This window comes from Panulirus ornatus, chromosome 19 (assembly GCF_036320965.1).
Source record: "Panulirus ornatus isolate Po-2019 chromosome 19, ASM3632096v1, whole genome shotgun sequence".
NCBI lineage: Eukaryota > Metazoa > Arthropoda > Malacostraca > Decapoda > Palinuridae > Panulirus > Panulirus ornatus.
In genome coordinates, this window is record NC_092242.1 from 18,270,770 (window position 1) to 18,291,184 (window position 20,415).

Consider the following 20,415-nt stretch of genomic DNA (forward strand, 5'->3'; position numbering starts at 1 on the left):
CTTATGACATCCAACATTTCTTTGCAGGTTATATCCAGAGATGAAAAGTTTGTAATGGTAACATGGTCACAGCTAGTTGGTGTGGCATTGTTTGTTTTTGTCAATGAAAGACATGCTAGCCATGTTCGACATGTGTCTGTTGAAAGTGTCAAGACAGGAATGCAAGGGGCAACAGGTGAGATACTTGATATTTTTACATCAGCCCTCTATTTCTTTGAGAAAAAAGAAAAATTTTCTTTGAATGATGAAATGCTTTATGTGTATCTCTTTTGGACATCTCTTTATTTGCATTAAAAACAAGTGAAAATTCAATATCTTCCCAATAGATTTCTTATCATATATCTCTTTGCACTCAAGCATGGAAGAAGTGCAAGGAATTCTTGTGATGGTTGACAAAGAAACTGTGCATGGGTTGCTAAACAGGACAGGCAAGTGCTAGTGACCAACATCATGGAAAATATGAACACATACGAAAAACTACATTTTTGTAGCAAGCGTGATCATTTATATTCGCTTGGATAAAATTGGCATAAGCCAAAGAAAATAGAGGAATTAGCTTCAGATGTATTGTTATGACAGATTGGAGTTATTGATATGTGGCAGACCACTGAATAGTGCTGCATTGCTGAAATGCCAAAGAAAAATGTTATTTGCTTGGAGAGGGAGCCAAGAGAGTAATTTTTTGCTTTTCACTGTATTTTTTTCCTCTACTGTCTGACTTGAGAGCCTAAGATTTTCCAGGTTATCTCTAGAAAAATCAGGATGAGGAAGCACTGGCCTTCCTCATCTGAGCTAATCCTTCATCCATGGTTGCAGCAATTCCTCTTTTGGGTCTGCCCTAAGCTTATCAATGACTGCCATCGCTGATGAATAACGTTATTGACTCACCCTGAGTCACTAAGCATCATACAGTTCTATGGAATCATGCACTGACAGGGTGTTTGCTATCAGTTCAGCTTTTCAAATCCATGGATCAGTATACTTTATTTTCCTTTTTTATTTCATCAATCTATCTATTTCTCTGATGCATGTTCCTCAAGGGGGTGGCCATGGCAAGAGTCTTCATAACTCTAGTATCATTTCTTATCCTTTAGTGCCTTACCCTAAACAGGCCACTGGCAGAGGGCACCTTGTGTGGAGTGGTTTCAGAGGCTTTTCCCAAATGTCCCTGCTGACTACTTCTACCTGATCTTCCTGTCTAATGATCCAACCTACTACTGCTACCTAATATTCCTGCCCACTACCTCTACCTGATGTTTCTATCTAATGATTATGTCTAATGTTCCTACCTACTACTTCTATCTATTGCTCCTCCCATTTTGCTAAAAGTTAGGTGTCGTGCATAGCATTCATCACAGGAAAATATAGGGTTGTGAAGAATGAGCTGTGTGAGTTAAGTGTTGTTAAGTGCTATGTGACATGGAGAGATTGTACATATATGGACAGAAAGCCAGTAGTCTATTTATGGGTGTGGCAGAAAGAAAAGAAAGCTGCCTGGGTCAGAGGAGTGCAACTTAACAACCACTGGCTCATCATATAGACAAAAGTCGAGAGAGCAAGCTATAGGAATGGCCCTTCATGGGAAGGTGACCTGTAGGTGTCCAGAGCAGTATGATCCTTTTGATCCAGTACAGTCTTTGCTGCTCCCTGAACATCTCTAGTCTTAAAGGTGTATGTAAATTTCCATTACACTTGTCATTTCAGTTATCAGTGGTGCTTAAAAAAGTTTGGTATTTAACATAATTTGGCCCCTAATAGACCACTCTACCCCCAGATTAGTCAGTTAGAATGGAGGTTCACTGTATGGAGATTTCATGTGGTCCATGTGTCATATATGTGCCAAGTTGCTTTAGCAGCTGTTTATTATATTATTTCTCTCAGTTTTACACTTTTCAAGACTTCTTTCCCTTTCCTTCTCTCTAACAATTGGGGTAATATAATCCTTCAATTTAAAAACTCATAAATTTGCTCCTGATGAACTTACAGAAATACATTAGGTTGTCATTTGCCTTGTTCACAGTGATCTTTTCATACCTCTCTGCTGCTCCTTTTTTACCCTGCAATACTCTTTTCTTGCTCTCTTGTATCATTCTACTTTTGCTAGTGGCAGTGTTGCATGTATTTCTTTCAAAAGTACATCCCTGAATTTCCGTGCTTTTTGGTATTTAAAATTGGGTCATGGCTCTTTCCATTTTATCTTTTCTCCTCTTGTAGTGTCCCATGTTGATTATGTTCTAACTCCTTCATACCAGACTTTTTTCCCAGTCTCCATTCTCAGATAGCTTAATCGGTTTTATATAGTTGCCTCGTTAGTATTTTCCTTTAGGGTCCTGTGCTTCCTTGTGATGCCCATGCTGCTTTCTACTCCACCACATGGTAATAATCAAGCACTTCGTGGTTACTTTTTCCTGAAGGTGCCTTAAATTGAAAGTGCTTAATTTCATTCTATTTTGTTTAAAGATGATAGTGTATCTTCTCCTAAGATCTTGTATGCTACTTGACATGTTGATGCAGGAAGTTCTACTGTACACATTTGAGGAACTTGCATCTAAGTTCTTTTAGTTTGTTTCCCCTGTAAGTGAAGTCCTCCATTATCATTACTTTACCATCTTCATACAGATCATATCTTATTGTCTCCCACACCATCCTTATTGCTCCCTCATTGTTATAAATGTACTAACAGACTTGACAGCACTTAACTTGCGTAACTCATTTTTCATAACTAGGTTTTCTTATGGTGAGCACTATGTGCTGACCCTGCCTTCAGGCAAAATGGTAGGAGCTGTTGATAGAAAGTACTATGTAGGAAAAGCAGGCAGAAGCATTAGGTAGTAGGAGGTATGGACATTATTATGTGGAAGCATTAAACAGAAGTAGTAGGTTGGAACATTAGGTACAAATACTTAGTAGGAACATTAGGTAGGAGCCTCTAGAGACACTGCCAATTGTCCTTTGCTGTTGGCCTGTTAGGCTGCATTCAAACCAAATTAGTTGAGTTGAATCACTTAGAGTCTTGACTCTTCATGACTCACCAGTCAGGGGGACATTTTCTAAGTAATTTTGCAGAAACCATTCACACCAGGGGAGTCAAGGCAAGTCATGCTGAGTTGAGTCAAGTCGAGTCATTAACATGGCCAGACCCATTTTTTTATCAGTCATTGCAAGTTCGCTGTGATGATAACATCATGCAGCTTGAGGATTTGATCAATCTTTTTGGGAGCATCCTGCTCTATGTGATCCAAGAGATCGGAGACACTCGAGATCATGACCTCATTGCACCACTGTAGAAAGAGGTTGCTGCTGAGCTGAATTCAACAGGTAAGAATATATTACATATGTTGACGTAATAGCCTAGAATTCAGTCATTACATGTTGAAATAACAGCCTGGGGTAGTATTTGTAACAGGCAAATATTATGCTTGTTCATTTATTCAGTCGTTACTAATCACAGACTATCATATACAAGCAAAATCAGCTATAGATATCCTGATGAGATAATTATCAACTGAATTCATTTCTGCAGATAAGAGTCTATATCGATTTTAGTAAATAGATGCAAACTAATTCATGAGCATACAACTAAAAACATATCCTAATGCATTCATCAGCCACAGATATTTTGATCAAATAATAATAGCATTAACCATACACAAAATCAGAGAAAATCAGCCATAGATATCCTGATCAAAGTTTAGATACCTGTAATTACATAATATTCTATTATTATTTCATGAATGATGTCAAATAATTCACCTGAATTCACGTACAATTGTAGTAGTAGTAGTAAATACCTTCACAGATCAAATAACTAATATGACATTAGGATGCATGTGTGATTGCTCTGTCTTGCCACTCAACAGCCCCTCCTTGGGACACAAAGTAACCCATCAGAGCATCATAAACTGACATAGCTTCTGTTATAGGCCTTATACCTCCCGTAGGTGCCAGGCCCACATTTGAACAATGAAGATCAGTTGTATGATTTACATCATCTTCATGAATGTAGCCAACATTGTTTTCTTTTTGTATAGAATTACAAAGGACACATGCACTTTTCACTACTGCTTTAGCAAATTCCATATTTGTTTCAAATACACAAATTTTTTTGTTAACATTCCAAAGGTACATTCTTTGGTTCTCCTAGCTCTAGTGATTCGATATTTATTTATCCTTTTAGAATAATCCCAATCCTTTCTAGAGAAAGGCCTCATCAGATTAGGTTTCAGTGGGAAAGCCTCATCTCCCAATAGAAAGAATGGGACTTTGACTGCAGTGTTTGGTATTTTACATGGGGATGGAATACCTAAGCATCCAGAAAAGAATGCTTTTCCAATATTTGACTCATTGAAAACAGAACTGTAACTTTCCCATCCATATGCACCCACATTAAGCAGTGTGAAGCAACAGCTGGCATCTGCAATGGCCATAAGTACAATAGAGTAGTAGCCCATGTAATTTTGGAAAGATGACCTAGCTCCATTTGGGCATTTCAACCTGCAATGCTTGCCATCACCGCTAGTAATACACTTAGGAACATTACAAATATCAGAAAATGCTTTGGATATTTCGTCCCATTGATGTTCATTTGGAACTGTCATATATTGTGGCCGCAGCTTTTCCCATACAGCATCACTTAATTCTGTCATGATAGTGTGAACTGTAAATGTGCCAATGCGAAAAGCATATGTAGAAGAAGCGAAAGATTTATCATTAGCAACATATCTGGAAAGAATGCAATTATCCTACAATACAGCAATCTAGGATTTTTTTTTTTTTCAATAATTCATTACTGATTTATTTCATCTACAAATTAGTCATGAACATAGGCTAGTTATTATCATTATACTGTTAAGTAATCAATTGTGAATATTAACCTGTATGTTAAGCAAAAAATAATGAATAAATCATTCCTCTGTTTCAGAAACGTGTAAAAACAAATGGTAGTATGTAAGAAGTAACTTAATGTGGGAGAGGAGGAAAATGGTAAACTGTCAGGATCAGGTAACAGCCATTACAGGAAATGGGTTTACTATGACTCATTGGAATTTCTGGTCCCTCACATAAACCCACAAAAGAATGTCAAACATCCCTGAAACTGTTGTAGAGAACCCCTCTTCTGTAACTGAAGACACATTCGGCATTTCGCCAACTCCCTCACTACTGTCTACCGAGGAACCCACCAAAGATTCATCTCATAATTCATGCAGTCAAAATACTGCAAGTAATGTTCACATTGGTGATGCTGGTGGGACTATTAAGCCTACTTATTCTTCATCAACCTCTGCAGAATGAAAAGCCACAAAGAAACCACACAAAGGTAACACATGAAATAGTCATGTTTCCTGGAAGAACTGAGAAAATTGAGAGAAAAGAGCAGTACTGACGAGAATGACCCAGACTTCCTCTTTGTACTGCGTTTATTGCCTGTGATGAAGCAACTATCACCTGCTGACAACATTGATATCAAGATATCAAACCTGAAATTCATCAAGCTTTTCGAAGGAAGTTGCTCTCACCTCCCCTCCAGTATGGGACAGTTATTGGAGCCGGCAGAATGTTTATTCCATGACACCATCACCTGGATCCTCCAACCAAGTACTCCATATTCAGACTATCCTAATATTTGAGGTGTATCTCAGTTACAGCACCTACAACATTTGATTTTTTTTTTTCATTTTTTCAACATGATGCTTCATAGCATTTTGTCAGCATTATTCTTTAAATATTGCTTCACCTATCAATATTATGTCTGAAATGAAATGCTATATCTCAGTATTATGCCTGAAATCAAATACAAACCTTCCCTTAACAGTATGGCTATTCTTTCTCCAACTCCAATGGGACGTATATAGTTGTTGTCCATTTTTCTTGATAGACATTCATGTTATATCAACCAGCTTCTTGAAGTTCTTCTGTCATTTTGAAGAATCTGTAGAATTTGCCTGGATTATTTAGGAGATCAGGAAACAAATGACTAAAAACACCAAACTCTGGCCTCTTGATGTTGAGTTCATGCACTCATACACGGTTTCTCTTTCTTCTTCACCACAGAACATGTAGTACAGTGAGAGAGTGTGTCCATGCTCTGACATCTGACAGGATACTGATATATGTGACTCTTCTTGACTCTTTCAGTGTGAATGGATATGAGTCAAATGACTTTGATAACTTGACTCAACATGTTTAGTGTGTACACAACCTTAGGGGTGACACACTAAAGGCTTAGAAGTGGCACTGGACTTCTCAGTTATGGAGACTTTGCTATGGCCACCCCATCGGGAGAGTTCCTGGAGGGAAAGGGCATCAGAGATATAGATAGATAGATAGATCTTATAACTGTTCAGAAGATCATTAACAATCATCCTCTTTCCATCTCCAACTCTACTAACTTTTGTAAGTTTAGTTCTGTCTAACAGTTGGCTAAGTCTTGAAATTGTTACTTGTTCACCTTCAGGTTCATGAGTTTTTCTAAAATCTGCATTGTTGCAATTATGCATTCCTTCTGAATAATATGAACCTGAATAAACCAGCCACCACACACCCTCACACAGTATTTCCCCTGATAATTTTGTCTTAGAGTATTTGGCCTCTGTATGGCTTCACTCGGCAAATTTCTGTCCTTCTGTTTCATTGATATCCCTTGTTTTCCATTCCTCTGGACCATTCAGGACACTTTTTCCTCTCTTCTTCAGTGTCTGAATTATTACATGACCTCTGTTTGCTGATCCCTATGCCAAGCTTTGTTCTCTGTCTTTTTTCTCTAGGTTCTTTACTGATCTGTTTCAGGGTTTCTCCAGAATGGATACTCTTGACTCTTCTTCCTGGACATTGCCAGTACTAATTGTGATCTCTTTCATGTGGCTGCTTTCTTTCAGTTTCTTCAAACAGTTTAGATTTGTAATCATATTCTTTCATTCATTCTTCATTGTCTTAATTTCTTCATCTTGTAACTGTAACTTTTGAATTTGTTCCCCTTCCACTGCAACTGGCTTATTTACCACTAAGGACCCAGGTCTTTCACCCCTCAATTGTTCTCGTCCTTACTCCTTCATAGTCAAGATCTTTAGAATTCTCCCTCATCCAGCTTCTTCCTCACTGATCTGAAATAAGCAGGGCATGCGAAACATCTGGGGTAAACCATGAAAAGGTCTGTGGTGCCTGGATGTGGATAGGAGCTGTGGTTTCAGTGCATTACACATGACAGGTACAGACTGAATATGAACGTATGTGGCCTTTTTTGTTGGTTTCCTAGTGCTACCTTGCTGAAGCAGAGGGTAGCAATGCTGTTTCCTGTGGGGTGGGGTAGTGCCAGGAATGGATTAAGGAAAGCAAGTATAAATATGTATATGTGCATGTTTATTTGTTTATTATGCTTAATCGTTATTTCCCGCGGCAGCGAGATAGTGCCAGGAAACAGACGAAGAATGGCCCATCCACTCATATACACACACATATATAGATATACATAAATGCCCATACACGCACATATACATACATATACATATCAACGTATACATACGGCACTACCATGCCCCACAGAAAACAGCATCGCTACCCCTGCTTGATTAAGGTGGCGCCAGGGAAACAGATAAAGAAGGCTACATTCATTCACACTCAGTCTCTAGCTGTCATGTGTAATGCACCAATATCACAGTTTCCTATCCACATCCAGGCCTCACAGACCTTTCCATGGTTTACCCCAGATGTTTCACATGCCCTGGTTCAGTCCACTGACAGCACGTTGACCCTAGTATACCACATCATTCCGATTCACTCTTATTCCTTGCACACCTCTCACCCTCCTGTATGTTCAGGCCTTGATCTCTCAAAATCTTTTTCCCTCCATCCTTCCACCTCCAATTTAGTCTCCCACTACTCCTTGTTCCCCCCACCTCTGCCACATATATCCTTTTTGTCTATCTTTTCTCACTCATTCTCTCCATATGTCCAAACCATTTCAACACTTTCTCTTCTGCTCTCTCAACCACACACTTATTATTTCCGTACATCAGTCTTACCCTTTCATTACTTACTTGATCAAACTATGTCACACCACATATTGTCTTCAAGCATTTCATTTGCAACACATCTACCCTCCTCCATACTAACCTGTCTGTAGCCCATGCCACACACCCTTATAACATTTTTGGAACTATTATTCCTTCAAACATGCCCTTTTTTTGCTCTCTGAGATTATGTTCTTCCTTCCCCACGCATTCTTCTTCACTCCCAGAACCTTCACCTCCTCCCCCATGTTGTAACTCACTTCCATGATTCCCTTCACTGCTAAGTCCACTCCTAGATATCCTCCAATTTTTCTCCATTCAAACTTGCATCCCAGTTAACTTGCCCCTCAACCCTACTGAACCTAATAACCCTGCTCTTATTCACATTTACTCTTAACTTTCTCCTTTCACACCTTTTCCAAACTGTCACCAACTTCTGCAGCTTGTTACTCAAATCAGCCACTAGAGCTGTATCATCAGCAAACAACAACTGACTCACTTCTCAGGCTTTCTCATCCCCAAGAGACTGCATAGTTGCCCTTCTTTCCAAAACTCTTGTATGTACCTCCCTCACCACCCCATCCCTAAACAAATCGAGCAACCACGGGGACATCACACACCCCTACTGCAGATCAGCGTAACTCTCTTCTCTTCCTACTCGCACACATGCCTTGCATCCTTGGTAAAAACTTTTCACTGCTTCTAGCAGTTTGCCTCCCATGCCATATACTCTTAAGACCTTCCACAAAGCATCTCTATCAACACTATCGTATGCCTTCTCCAGATCCATAAATGCTACATACAAATCCATCTGTTTTTCTAAGTATTTCTCACAAACATTCTTCAAAGCAAACACCTGATCCACACATCCTCTACCACTTCTGAAACCACACTGCTCTTCCCCAGTCTGATGCTCTATACATGCCTTCACCCTCTCAATCTGTACCCTTCCATATGATTTCCCAGGAATACTCAACAACTTATGCCTCTGTAGTTTGAACACTCCTCTTTATCCCTTTTGCCTTTGTATAATGGCATTATGGATGCATTCTGCCATTATCTGTACATACATTGAATATTCCTACCAACCACTTGAAAATGTAGTACAGGGACAAGATTAAGGAGAATAAAGGAAGTAGCTATTATTGAATGTGAGATGTACCATTACCATGGTGTTCGGTGTTCTTGTTTGGGCCAGTCATCTGTAATGTAGGAATGGGGATATTTCGTTATTGGCCTTTTGTATGTATTAGGAAAAAACTCGAGTACTTCGTAATATATGCCATACTCCACCTTTTGAGCTTGAGGTTTGGTGGAAAGTTATTAAACTTTTTGTAACTGGTTGACCCAGCAGGAGAACCTAAGTTTGTTTATGTAAAGAGAAACAGAAATAGGTAAGGAAAGATTGAAGGTAATTGTACTGGAAGGAGATGGAAAAGGAAAGGTGTGGATTTAAGATTAGAGATATCAATGTGAGAAGTGAGGAAGGAGAGTTGCTGAATCAAAAGGAGGAACTGAAAGGAAGATGGAAATAGCATTTTGAAGAACTGATGAATGTGGGAGTTACATGAATGATAATGGAGGATGGAAGGAAAAGGATGCAAGTGCAGGGGCCAATAGCAAGAATATATGAAGTTGAAGGTAGGAAAGGCACCTGGATTGGATGGGATTGCAGCTGAAATGTCTAACTTGATAGAATGCTTGTAACTGATATGTAATTTAGCATGAAAGTGGAAGGTTATACCTGAGGAATGGATTAAAACTATTATTGTTCCTTTGTTCAAATGATAAGTTGCTGAGGATGCATGTTGCAGTTATTGGGGAATAAGTCTGTTAAGTATACCAGGAAAAGTGTATTCAAGAGTGTTGATTGAAAGAGTGATGGAAGTGACTTGATGCAGGATAAGTGATGAGCAAGGAGCTATTAGGAAAGTTTGGGAATGAGTGGCTTAGATTTCCATGGTGAGAATGACCATGGAAAAGTACTTAGTGAAAGGAAAAAGCTGTTTCAGCTTATATGGATGTGGAGGAAGCATATGACAGTCAGTTGGAATGCTCTATGGGATGTGTTTAGGATATATGAGGTAGGGGTACAACTGTTGGATGATATGAAAGCCATCTATAGAGGAACAAGTGCATGCGTAATATTGAATGCAAAGTTGCACGAAAGTTTTGTCATGTGGGTGTGAGGCAGGGCTGTGCGATATCATCTTGGCTTTTAAATTTCTATATCAGTGGAGTGGCAAGAGAGATAAAAGCAAAACTAAGGAAAGGAAGTGCAGAAATGGAGGATGGTGGTGAGGCATGGTAGCTAGTGACAAGCCTGTTTGCAGATAATAGTGTGGTGTTTGCTGAGAGTGAAGAGTTGCAGAAGCTTGTGTGTTTTGTCATGTGTGTAAGCTAAGGCAGTAGAAAGTGAATGTGAGCACAAGTAAAATAATGGTTTTTGAAAGGAAACAAAGCCCTATAGAGTGAGAGAGGAAAGTCTTCTAAACTGTTATAGATATGGGGGAAGAAAAACTGGATGAGGTGGCAGAATTTAATTATTTAGGGGCTGTCTTGGATAAGTTTGGTGATATGGAGAGAGAGATAAGGGAGAGAGCAGTATGGAGTAGAAGTCATTTCCATAGATAGAATGATGAAGGTTGTAGTTATATGGAAGTGAAGAAAGGATTGAGGGACAGCATAGTCCTCTTAACCCTGACGTATGCGGCCAAAACAAGGGCAATGAATGAGTCGCACAGCTCAAAAATCAAAGCTAGAGAAATGAACTATTTGAGAGGAGCATGTGGTATGACTAGGTGGGATGAAGAAAGAAATCAAGGGGTGTATGTGAGGTTTTGTATGGCAGGGAATGCAAGGGGAGGTGTTTTAGGCATGTAGATTTTGCAAGATGGGGAGTTTACAAGGAGAGTGTACGATAGTACAATTAAAGGGTTTGGTGTTAGCGGAAGATCACCTGTGACATAGCAAAATAGAGTGAAATACTACTGGAGGGAGAGAAAGGGTGGAAGAATGCTTGAAATAGTGTATGTAAGGAAGGCTTGTAAGGATATGGATAAGAGGGGACTCTCTTGCTGTGGCCAACCCCTTGTTGGGAGTTCCTGAAGGGAACTAGCATCATAGTTATAGATAGACTGAAGGAAAAGGAGGGCATAAGATCCAGAATACCTGAGAATTGCAAACTGGCCAGAAATTTAACTTTCATTAGGAGAAAGGACTGATTTTTTTTTCCTCCCATATGCAGCAGTAATCTGTATATATTTTCTCTTCATTTGTGAATCTAGCGTTAAGGTATGCTTTTGCTTGTACTGGTAATTTAGATTGTGCAAATCACTTTGCTTTTAATGCAGAAAAGAGGATGTATGGTACATGAAGAAATTTAGGTACCTGTATTTGGGTGCATTTTTTGTTCTTGTCATACATAATCTTTGTCTTGATTTATTTGATTATTGATTAAAGGAAAGTTTGTCATCAGTTATTGTTATGCTGTGATTAACAAATGACGCTTGATCTCTTAGGAAACAAGGGTGGCGTGGGTATCAGACTGGTGGTTCGAAACACATCGATGGCCTTTGTTTGCTCACATTTTGCAGCTGGTCAGAAGGAGGTCAATGAGCGAAATAATGATTATGACAGCATTGCCAGAAAGCTTATTTTTCCTCTAGTAAGTATGTATGTGTTGTGTAGAATTTTGTTAATGGCAAGAGATTCAAGTGGGTTCAGATTTTTCTGTAATCTTATGAGTGTTAGGCTGTCATACTCTATCTCTTTAATGGCTTATGTTTTTTATATATGCAAGAGTTAAATACAGATATATATATATATATATATATATATATATATATATATATATATATATATATATATATGTATATGTATATATATATATATATATATATATATATATATATATATATTCATTTAGGTTAAGTTACTGAACTGTAAGGTGATTATCTCCTCTGTCACGAGGATAAACTCCAGTCTTCAATACTGGGAGGTATTCAAACAAGTATAGATGTGCAAAATTTCTTGAGTTTTTATATTGTACTGGAAGAGAAATAAATTTAAATGGCAACAAGCAAACATTAGGAACCAAAACAAAATGTAGACATCAATTGCTGCTAATGTGTTTTTTCAGTTTGTAAGTGTGTTGACAGTTTTGCAATCTTTATATAAATTTTGCATGGTATGTATGGAGAACTGAAAAGTGAAATTGATTCTTCATAAATATTTATTTAAGAGGAGTACCTGTGTTTATCATTCTTTATCATTCTTTATACCTAATTGTCCTTCCACCTTATCCTAATTGTCCTTCTACCTTAGCAAGTTAGTATCAGAAGCATCCATAACCCTAAGAATCACATCCATATATCACTCATGGACTTCTGTTTCTTCAAACATAACCAACCTTTCCCCTATAAATGCTAACCTTTTCTTTCACATGCTTTGTAACATATCCAGGATCTTAGTCTCTTTTTCATCTCTGTATCACTTCATCCCCTGTGGTTCCAGTTGTTACCGTGTCCATTTACAGGTACCAAAAGAACTTCACTTCTTTAGGTCCTCCACAATAAGATTTTGACCTAAACCATCCTGTTTTACCCCCTACTGCACCTCATTGCCTTCCTTATGTTTCCATTTATTTGCAGTCTTCTTAATTACCACACCCTCTCAAACTCATTCACCAGCTTCTAGAATTTCTTTCACATTTTCTGAAGGCACAGAGTGATTCTACAAACTCAAATATGGGCTTCTTATGAAAAAAAAATATCATGTACTTACAAAAACGTATGTGAACAATGAGAGAACTTGAGTCTTACTTCACCTCTCATCTGACAAGATATATAGAATGATTTATATTGCAGATACTGTGATTATTAGAAAACAAGTGTTCTTTTTTGGAGTAAGTGCATCAAAGCACCATATGAATAAGGAGACAGTAAATCTACATGTCAAAACATGTCAACACAACTTGGCTGTGTAGTGGCTCGTCGAAGTAAATACACTTCCACCTGGACTTTCATTTATCTTCCTGAGTGATTTCAAGGCTTTATCACTTGTTTATTAATTTTATATTATATTCTTTCATTTCATGAGAGAAAAATTGTTTTCCCCATACAGATCTCATCATGTTAGGAATAGATTGGACCTCTCACACTGGTTTTCTGTGTCTCCTAAGGGACAAAGCTCAAGACTATGCATTTGCTGGGATTTCCTTTCAATCCCAGACTTAGTGTCATTATGACAAACGGAGCAATTTATTGGCAAGTTTGATTTAGCAGCCCAGTCCAATGTCATGGGAAGACTGCAGCCAGGAAGGTTACGTTGTGTGAAAACAAATTCTCTCCTTCAGAAAATGAAAACCCTCCAAAAGCAATTCCTTGGAAACTTCTTACATTAATGTTTTGGTGGGCTTAGAAAGTGGAACTCCAAAAAAGAAGAAAAAATGCCTAGAAAACTTCCAGCAACTTCTGTGGTGATTTTGACTGAAACTTTGAATCTAGGGTGGGTCTCCAATTTTTGAGAGTTTTGCAGGTTTGGACCCTCGGATGGAGGTACAAATTTTTTGTTTTCATGCTTAATTGCCGTTTCCAACATTGATGAGGTAGTGCCAGAAAACAGACAAAGAAAAACACATCTACTCATATATTCATATATGATGTCTCCATGATTGTTTAATTTGTTTATGGATGGGGTTGTTAGGGAGGTGAATGCAAGAGTTTTGGAGAGAGGGGCAAGTATGCAGTCTGTGTTGAATGAGAGGTCTTGGGAAGTGAGTCAGTTGTTGTTCGCTGATGATACAGTTCTGGTGGCTGATTTGGGTGAGAAACTGCAGAAGCTGGTGACCGAGTTTTGTAAAGTGTGTGAAAGAAGAAAGCTTAGAGTAAATGTGAATAAGAGCAAGGTTATTAGGTTCAGTAGGGTTGAGGGACGAGTCAATTGGGAGGTAAATTCGATTGGAGAAAAACTGTTGGAAGTGAAGTGTTTTAGATATCTGGGAGTGGATTTAACAGCGGATGGAACCATGGAAGCGGAAGTGAGTCACAGGATGGGGAGGGGGCGAAAGTTCTAGGAGCATTGAAGAATGTGTGGAAGATCAGAACATTATCTTGGAGCAAAAATGGGTATGTTTGAAGGAGTAGTGGTTCCAACAATGTTATATGGTCGTAAGGCATGGGCTATAGATAGGGTTGTGTGAAGGATGTGGATGTGTTTGAAATGAGATGTTTGAGGACAATATGTGGAGTTAAGTGGTTTGATCAAGTAGCAAATGAAAGGGTAAGAGAGATGTATGCTAACAAAATAGAGTGTGGTTAAGAGAGCAGAAGAGGGTGTATTGAAATGGTTTGGTCACATGGAGAGAATGAGTGAGGAAAGAATGACAAAGAGGATATATGTGTCACATGTGGAGGGAACGAGGAGATGTGGGAGACCGGTTTGGAGGTGGAAGGATAGAGTGAAAAAGATTTTGAGTGATTGGGGCCTGAACATACAAGAGGGTGAAAGGTGTGCAAGGAATAGAGTGAATTGGAATGATATGGTATACCGTGGTCAACGGGCTATCACTGGATTGAACCAGGGCATGTGAAGAATCTGGGGTAAACTACGGAAAGTTTTGTTGGGCCTGGATGTGGAAAGGGAGCTGTCTCCCGTGTTAGCAAGGTAATGCAAGGAAACAGACGAAAGAATGGACCAACCCACCTACATACACATGTATATACATACACGTCCACACATGCACATACACATACCTATACATCTCAAAGAATACATATATATACACACACATATACATATATACACATGTACATAATTCATACTGTCTGCCCTTTATTTATTCCCGTTGCCACCCCGCCACACATGAAATGAAAACCCCCTCCCCCTGCATGTGCGCAAGGTAGTGCTAGGAAAAGACAACAAAGGCCACATTCGTTCACACTCAGTCTCTAGCTGTCATGTATAATGCACAGAAACCACAGCACCCTTTCCACATCCAGGCCCAAAAAACTTTCCATGGTTTACCCCAGACGCTTCACATGCGATAGTTCAATCCATTGACAGTATGTCGAACTCAGTATACCACATAGTTCCAATTCACTCTATTACTTGCACGCCTTTCACCCTCCTGCATGTTCAGGCCCCGATCACTCAAAATCCTTTTCACTCCATCTTTCCACTTCCAATTTGGTTTCCCACTTCTCCTCGTTCCCTCCACCTCTTACACATATATCCTCTTGGTCAATCTTTCCTCACTCATTCTCTCCATGTAACCAAACCATTTCAAAACACCCTCTTCTGCTCTCTCAACCACACTCATTACCACACATCTCTCTTACCTTTCATTACTTACTCGATCAAACCACCTCACACCACATACTGTCCTCAAACATCTCATTTCCAGCACATCCACCCTCCTCCGCACAACTCTATCTATAGCCCACGCCTCGCAACCATATAACATTCTTGGAACCACTATTCCTTCAAACATTCTCATTTTTGCTTTCCAAGATAACGTTCTCAACTTCCACGCATTTTTATACGCTCCCAGATATATCGCCCCATCCCCCACCCTATGATTCGCTTCAGCTTCCATGGTTCCATCCGCTGCCAAATCCACTACCAGATATATAAAACACTTCACTTCCTCCAGTTTCTCTCCATTCAAACTTACCTCCCAATTGACTTGTCTCTCAACCCTACTGTACCTGATAACCTTGCTCTTATTCACATTTACTCTCAGCTTTCTTCTCTCACACACTTTACCAAACTCGGTCACCAGCTTCTGCAGTTTCTCACCCGAATCACCCACCGGCGCTGTATCATCAGTGAACAACAACTAACTCACTTTCCAGTGCCTGACGACTGGTGAAATGCTTGCATAGTGCCATTGTACAAAGGTAAAGGGGATAAGAGTGAGTGCTCAGATTACCGAGGTATAAGTTTGTTGAGTATTCCTGGGAAATTATATGGGAGGGTATTGATTGAGAGGGTGAAAGCATGTACAGAGCATCAGATTGGGGAAGAGCAGTGTGGTTTCAGAAGTGGTAGAGGAAGTGTGGACCAGGTGTTTGCTTTGATAAATGTATGTGAGAAATACTTAGAAAAGCTAATGGATTTCTATGTAGTCTTCATGGATCTTGAGAAAGCATATGATGGAGTTGATTGAGATTCCCTGTAGAAGGTATTAAAAACATATGGTGTGGGAGGTAAGTTGTTAGAAGTAGTGAAAAGTTTTTATCAGGATGTAAGGCATATTTACATGTAGGAAGAGAGGAAAGTGATTGGTTCTCAGTGAATGTTGGTTGTGGCACGGGTGCGTGATGTCTCCATGGTTGTTTGATTTGTTTATGGGTGGGGTTGTTAGGGAGGTGAATCAAGAGTTTTGGAAAGAGGGCAAGTATACAATCTGTTATGGATATATGGGAGGTGAGTTTGAATGGAGAAAAACTGGAGGAAGTAAAGTGTTTTAGATATCTGGGAGTGGATCTGGCAGCGGATGGAACCATGGAAGCGGAAGTGGATCATAGGATGGGGGAGGGGGCGAAAATTCTGGGAGCCTTGAAGAATGTGTGGAAGTCGAGAACATTATCTCGGAAAGCAAAAATGGGTATGTTTGAAGGAATAGTGGTTCCAACAATGTTGTATGGTTGCGAGGCGTGTGCTATGGATAGAGTGGTGCGCAGGAGGATGGATGTGCTGGAAATGAGATGTTTGAGGACAATGTGTGGTGTGAGGTGGTTTGATCGAGTAAGTAACGTAAGGGTAAGAGAGATGTGTGGAAATAAAAAGAGCGTGGTTGAGAGAGCAGAAGAGGGTGTTTTGAAATTGTTTTAAGCACATGGACAGAGTGTGTGAGGAAAGATTGACCAAGAGGATATATGTGTCGGAGGTGGAGGGAACGAGGAGAAGAGGGAGACCAAATTGGAGGTGGAAAGATGGAGTGAGAGAGATTTTGTGTGATCGGGGCCGGAACATGCAGGAGGGTGAAAGGAGGGCAAGGAATAGAGTGAATTGGATCGATGTGGTGTAACGGGGTTGACGTGCTGTCAGTGGATTGAATCGGGGCATTTGAAGCGTCTGGGGTAAACCATGGAAAGCTGTGTAGGTATGTATATTTGCGTGTGTGGACGTATGTATATACATGTGTATGGGGGTGGGTTGGGCCATTTTCTTTCGTCTGTTTCCTTGCGCTACCTCGCAAACGCGGGAGACAGCGACAAAGCAAAAAAAAAGCTAGAAGTTTCACTTTCCTAAATTGTTTCTTACATTTTTCATATGTATATATATGTATGTGTGTGTGTGTGTATATATGTGCGTATGTATGTGTGTGTGTGTGTGTGTGTATATATATATATATATATATATATATATATATATATATATATATATTATCCCTGGGGATAGGGGTGAAAGAATACTTCCCACGCATTCCTCGCGTGTCGTAGAAAGCGACTAGAGGGGACGGGAGCGGGGGGCCAGAAATCCTCCCCTCCTTGTACTTTTTAACTTTCTAAAATGGGAAACAGAAGAAGGAGTCATGCGGGGAGTGCTCATCCTCCTAGAAGGCTCAGATTGGGGTGCCTAAATGTGTGTGGATGTAACCAAGATGTGAAAAAAGGAGAGATAGGTAGTATGTTTGAGGAAAGGAACCTGGATGTTTTGGCTCTGAGTGAAACGAAGCTCAAGGGTAAAGGGGAAGAGTGGTTTGGGAATGTCTTGGGAGTAAAGTCAGGGGTTAGTGAGAAGACAAGAGCAAGGGAAGGAGTAGCAATACTCCTGAAACAGGAGTTGTGGGAGTATGTGATAGAATGTAAGAAAGTACATTCTCGATTAATATGGGTAAAACTGAAAGTTGATGGAGAGAGATGGGTGATTATTGGTGCATATGCACCTGGGCATGAGAAGAAAGATCATGAGAGGCAAGTGTTTTGGGAGCAGCTGAATGAGTGTGTTAGTGGTTTTGATGCACGAGACCGGGTTATAGTGATGGGTGATTTGAATGCAAAGGTGAGTAATATGGCAGTTGAGGGAATAATTGGTATACATGGGGTGTTCAGTGTTGTAAATGGAAATGGTGAAGAGCTTGTAGATTTATGTGCTGAAAAAGGACTGATGATTGGGAATACCTGGTTTAAAAAGCGAGATATACATAAGTATACTTATGTAAGTAGGAGAGATGGCCAGAGAGCGTTATTGGATTACGTGTTAATTGACAGGCGCGCGAAAGAGAGACTTTTGGATGTTAATGTGCTGAGAGGTGCAACTGGAGGGATGTCTGATCATTATCTTGTGGAGGCTAAGGTGGAGATTTGTATGGGTTTTCAGAAAAGAAGAGTGAATGTTGGGGTGAAGAGGGTGGTGAGAGTAAGTGAGCTTGGGAAGGAGACTTGTGTGAGGAAGTACCAGGAGAGACTGAGTACAGAATGGAAAAAGGTGAGAACAATGGAAGTAAGGGGAGTGGGGGAGGAATGGGATGTATTTAGGGAATCAGTGATGGATTGCGCAAAAGATGCTTGTGGCATGAGAAGAGTGGGAGGTGGGTTGATTAGAAAGGGTAGTGAGTGGTGGGATGAAGAAGTAAGAGTATTAGTGAAAGAGAAGAGAGAGGCATTTGGACGATTTTTGCAGGGAAAAAATGAAATTGAGTGGGAGATGTATAAAAGAAAGAGACAGGAGGTCAAGAGAAAGGTGCAAGAGGTGAAAAAAAAGGGCAAATGAGAGTTGGGGTGAGAGAGTATCATTAAATTTTAGGGAGAGTAAAAAGATGTTCTGGAAGGAGGTAAATAAAGTGCATAAGACAAGGGAGCAAATGGGAACTTCAGTGAAGGGCGCAAATGGGGAGGTGATAACAAGTAGTGGTGATGTGAGAAGGAGATGGAGTGAGTATTTTGAAGGTTTGTTGAATGTGTTTGATGATAGAGTGGCAGATATAGGGTGTTTTGGTTGAGGTGGTGTGCAAAGTGAGAGGGTTAGGGAAAATGATTTGGTAAACAGAGAAGAGGTAGTAAAAGCTTTGCGGACGATGAAAGCCGGCAAGGCAGCAGGTTTGGATGGTATTGCAGTGGAATTTATTAAAAAAGGGGGTGACTGTATTGTTGACTGGTTGGTAAGGTTATTTAATGTATGTATGACTCATGGTGAGGTGCCTGAGGATTGGCGGAATGCGTGCATAGTGCCATTGTACAAAGGCAAAGGGGATAAGAGTGAGTGCTCAAATTACAGAGGTATAAGTTTGTTGAGTATTCCTGGTAAATTATATGGGAGGATATTGATTGAGAGGGTGAAGGCATGTACAGAGCATCAGATTGGGGAAGAGCAGTGTGGTTTCAGAAGTGGTAGAGGATGTGTGGATCAGGTGTTTGCTTTGAAGAATGTATGTGAGAAATACTTAGAAAAGCAAATGGATTTGTATGTAGCATTTATGGATCTGGAGAAGGCATATGATAGAGTTGATAGAGATGCTCTGTGGAAGGTATTAAGAATATATGGTGTGGGAGGCAAGTTGTTAGAAGCAGTGAAAAGTTTTTATCGAGAATGTAAGGCATGTGTACGTGTAGGAAGAGAGGAAAGTGATTGGTTCTCAGTGAATGTAGGTTTGCGGCAGGGGTGTGTGATGTCTCCATGGTTGTTTAATTTGTTTATGGATGGGGTTGTTAGGGAGGTGAATGCAAGAGTTTTGGAAAGAGGGGCAAGTATGAAGTTTGTTGGGGATGAGAGAGCTTGGGAAGTGAGTCAGTTGTTGTTCGCTGATGATACAGCGCTGGTGGCTGATTCATGTGAGAAACTGCAGAAGCTGGTGACTGAGTTTGGTAAAGTGTGTGAAAGAAGAAAGTTAAGAGTAAATGTGAATAAGAGCAAGGTTATTAGGTACAGTAGGGTTGAGGGTCAAGTCAATTGGGAGGTGAGTTTGAATGGAGAAAAACTGGAGGAAGTGAAGTGTTTTAGATATCTGGGAGTGGATCTGGCAGCGGATGGAACCATGGAAGCGGAAGTGGACCATAGGGTGGGGGAGGGGGCGAAAATTCTGGGAGCCTTGAAGAATGTGTGGAATTCGAGAACATTATCTCGGAAAGCAAAAATGGGTATGTTTGAAGGAATAGTGGTTCCAACAATGTTGTATGGTTGCGAGGCGTGGGCTATCGATAGAGTTGTGTGCAGGAGGATGGATGTCCTGGAAATGAGATGTTTGAGGACAATGTGTGGTGTGAGGTGGTTTGATCGAGTAAGTAACGTAAGGGTAAGAAAGATGTATGGAAATAAAAAGAGCGTGGTTGAGAGAGCAGAAGAGGGTGTTTTGAAATGGTTCGGGCACATGGAAAGAATGAGTGAGGAAAGATTGACCAAGATGATATATGTGTCGGAGGTGGAGGGAACGAGGAGAAGAGGGAGACCAAATTGGAGGTGG

General features: G+C 40.0%; 1 protein-coding gene and 1 pseudogene across 3 annotated transcripts in view; one reads left to right on the forward strand and one right to left on the reverse strand.

Annotated features, from left to right (window-relative positions):
- Positions 1-20,415, forward strand: part of Synj (synaptojanin) — a 267,928-nt gene that overhangs the window by 174,496 nt on the left and 73,017 nt on the right. For 2 of the 3 annotated variants that reach the window (XM_071673715.1, XM_071673717.1), the window contains 2 exons: positions 28-175; positions 11,528-11,673. In XM_071673715.1, coding sequence (XP_071529816.1) covers positions 28-175; positions 11,528-11,673 — 294 coding nt within the window. Of the gene's footprint in view, positions 1-27; positions 176-4,921; positions 5,806-11,527; positions 11,674-20,415 lie in introns of those variants that run through there. The other variant, XM_071673718.1, reaches the window with a different exon arrangement.
- Positions 3,325-4,730, reverse strand: LOC139755449 (uncharacterized; annotated as a pseudogene).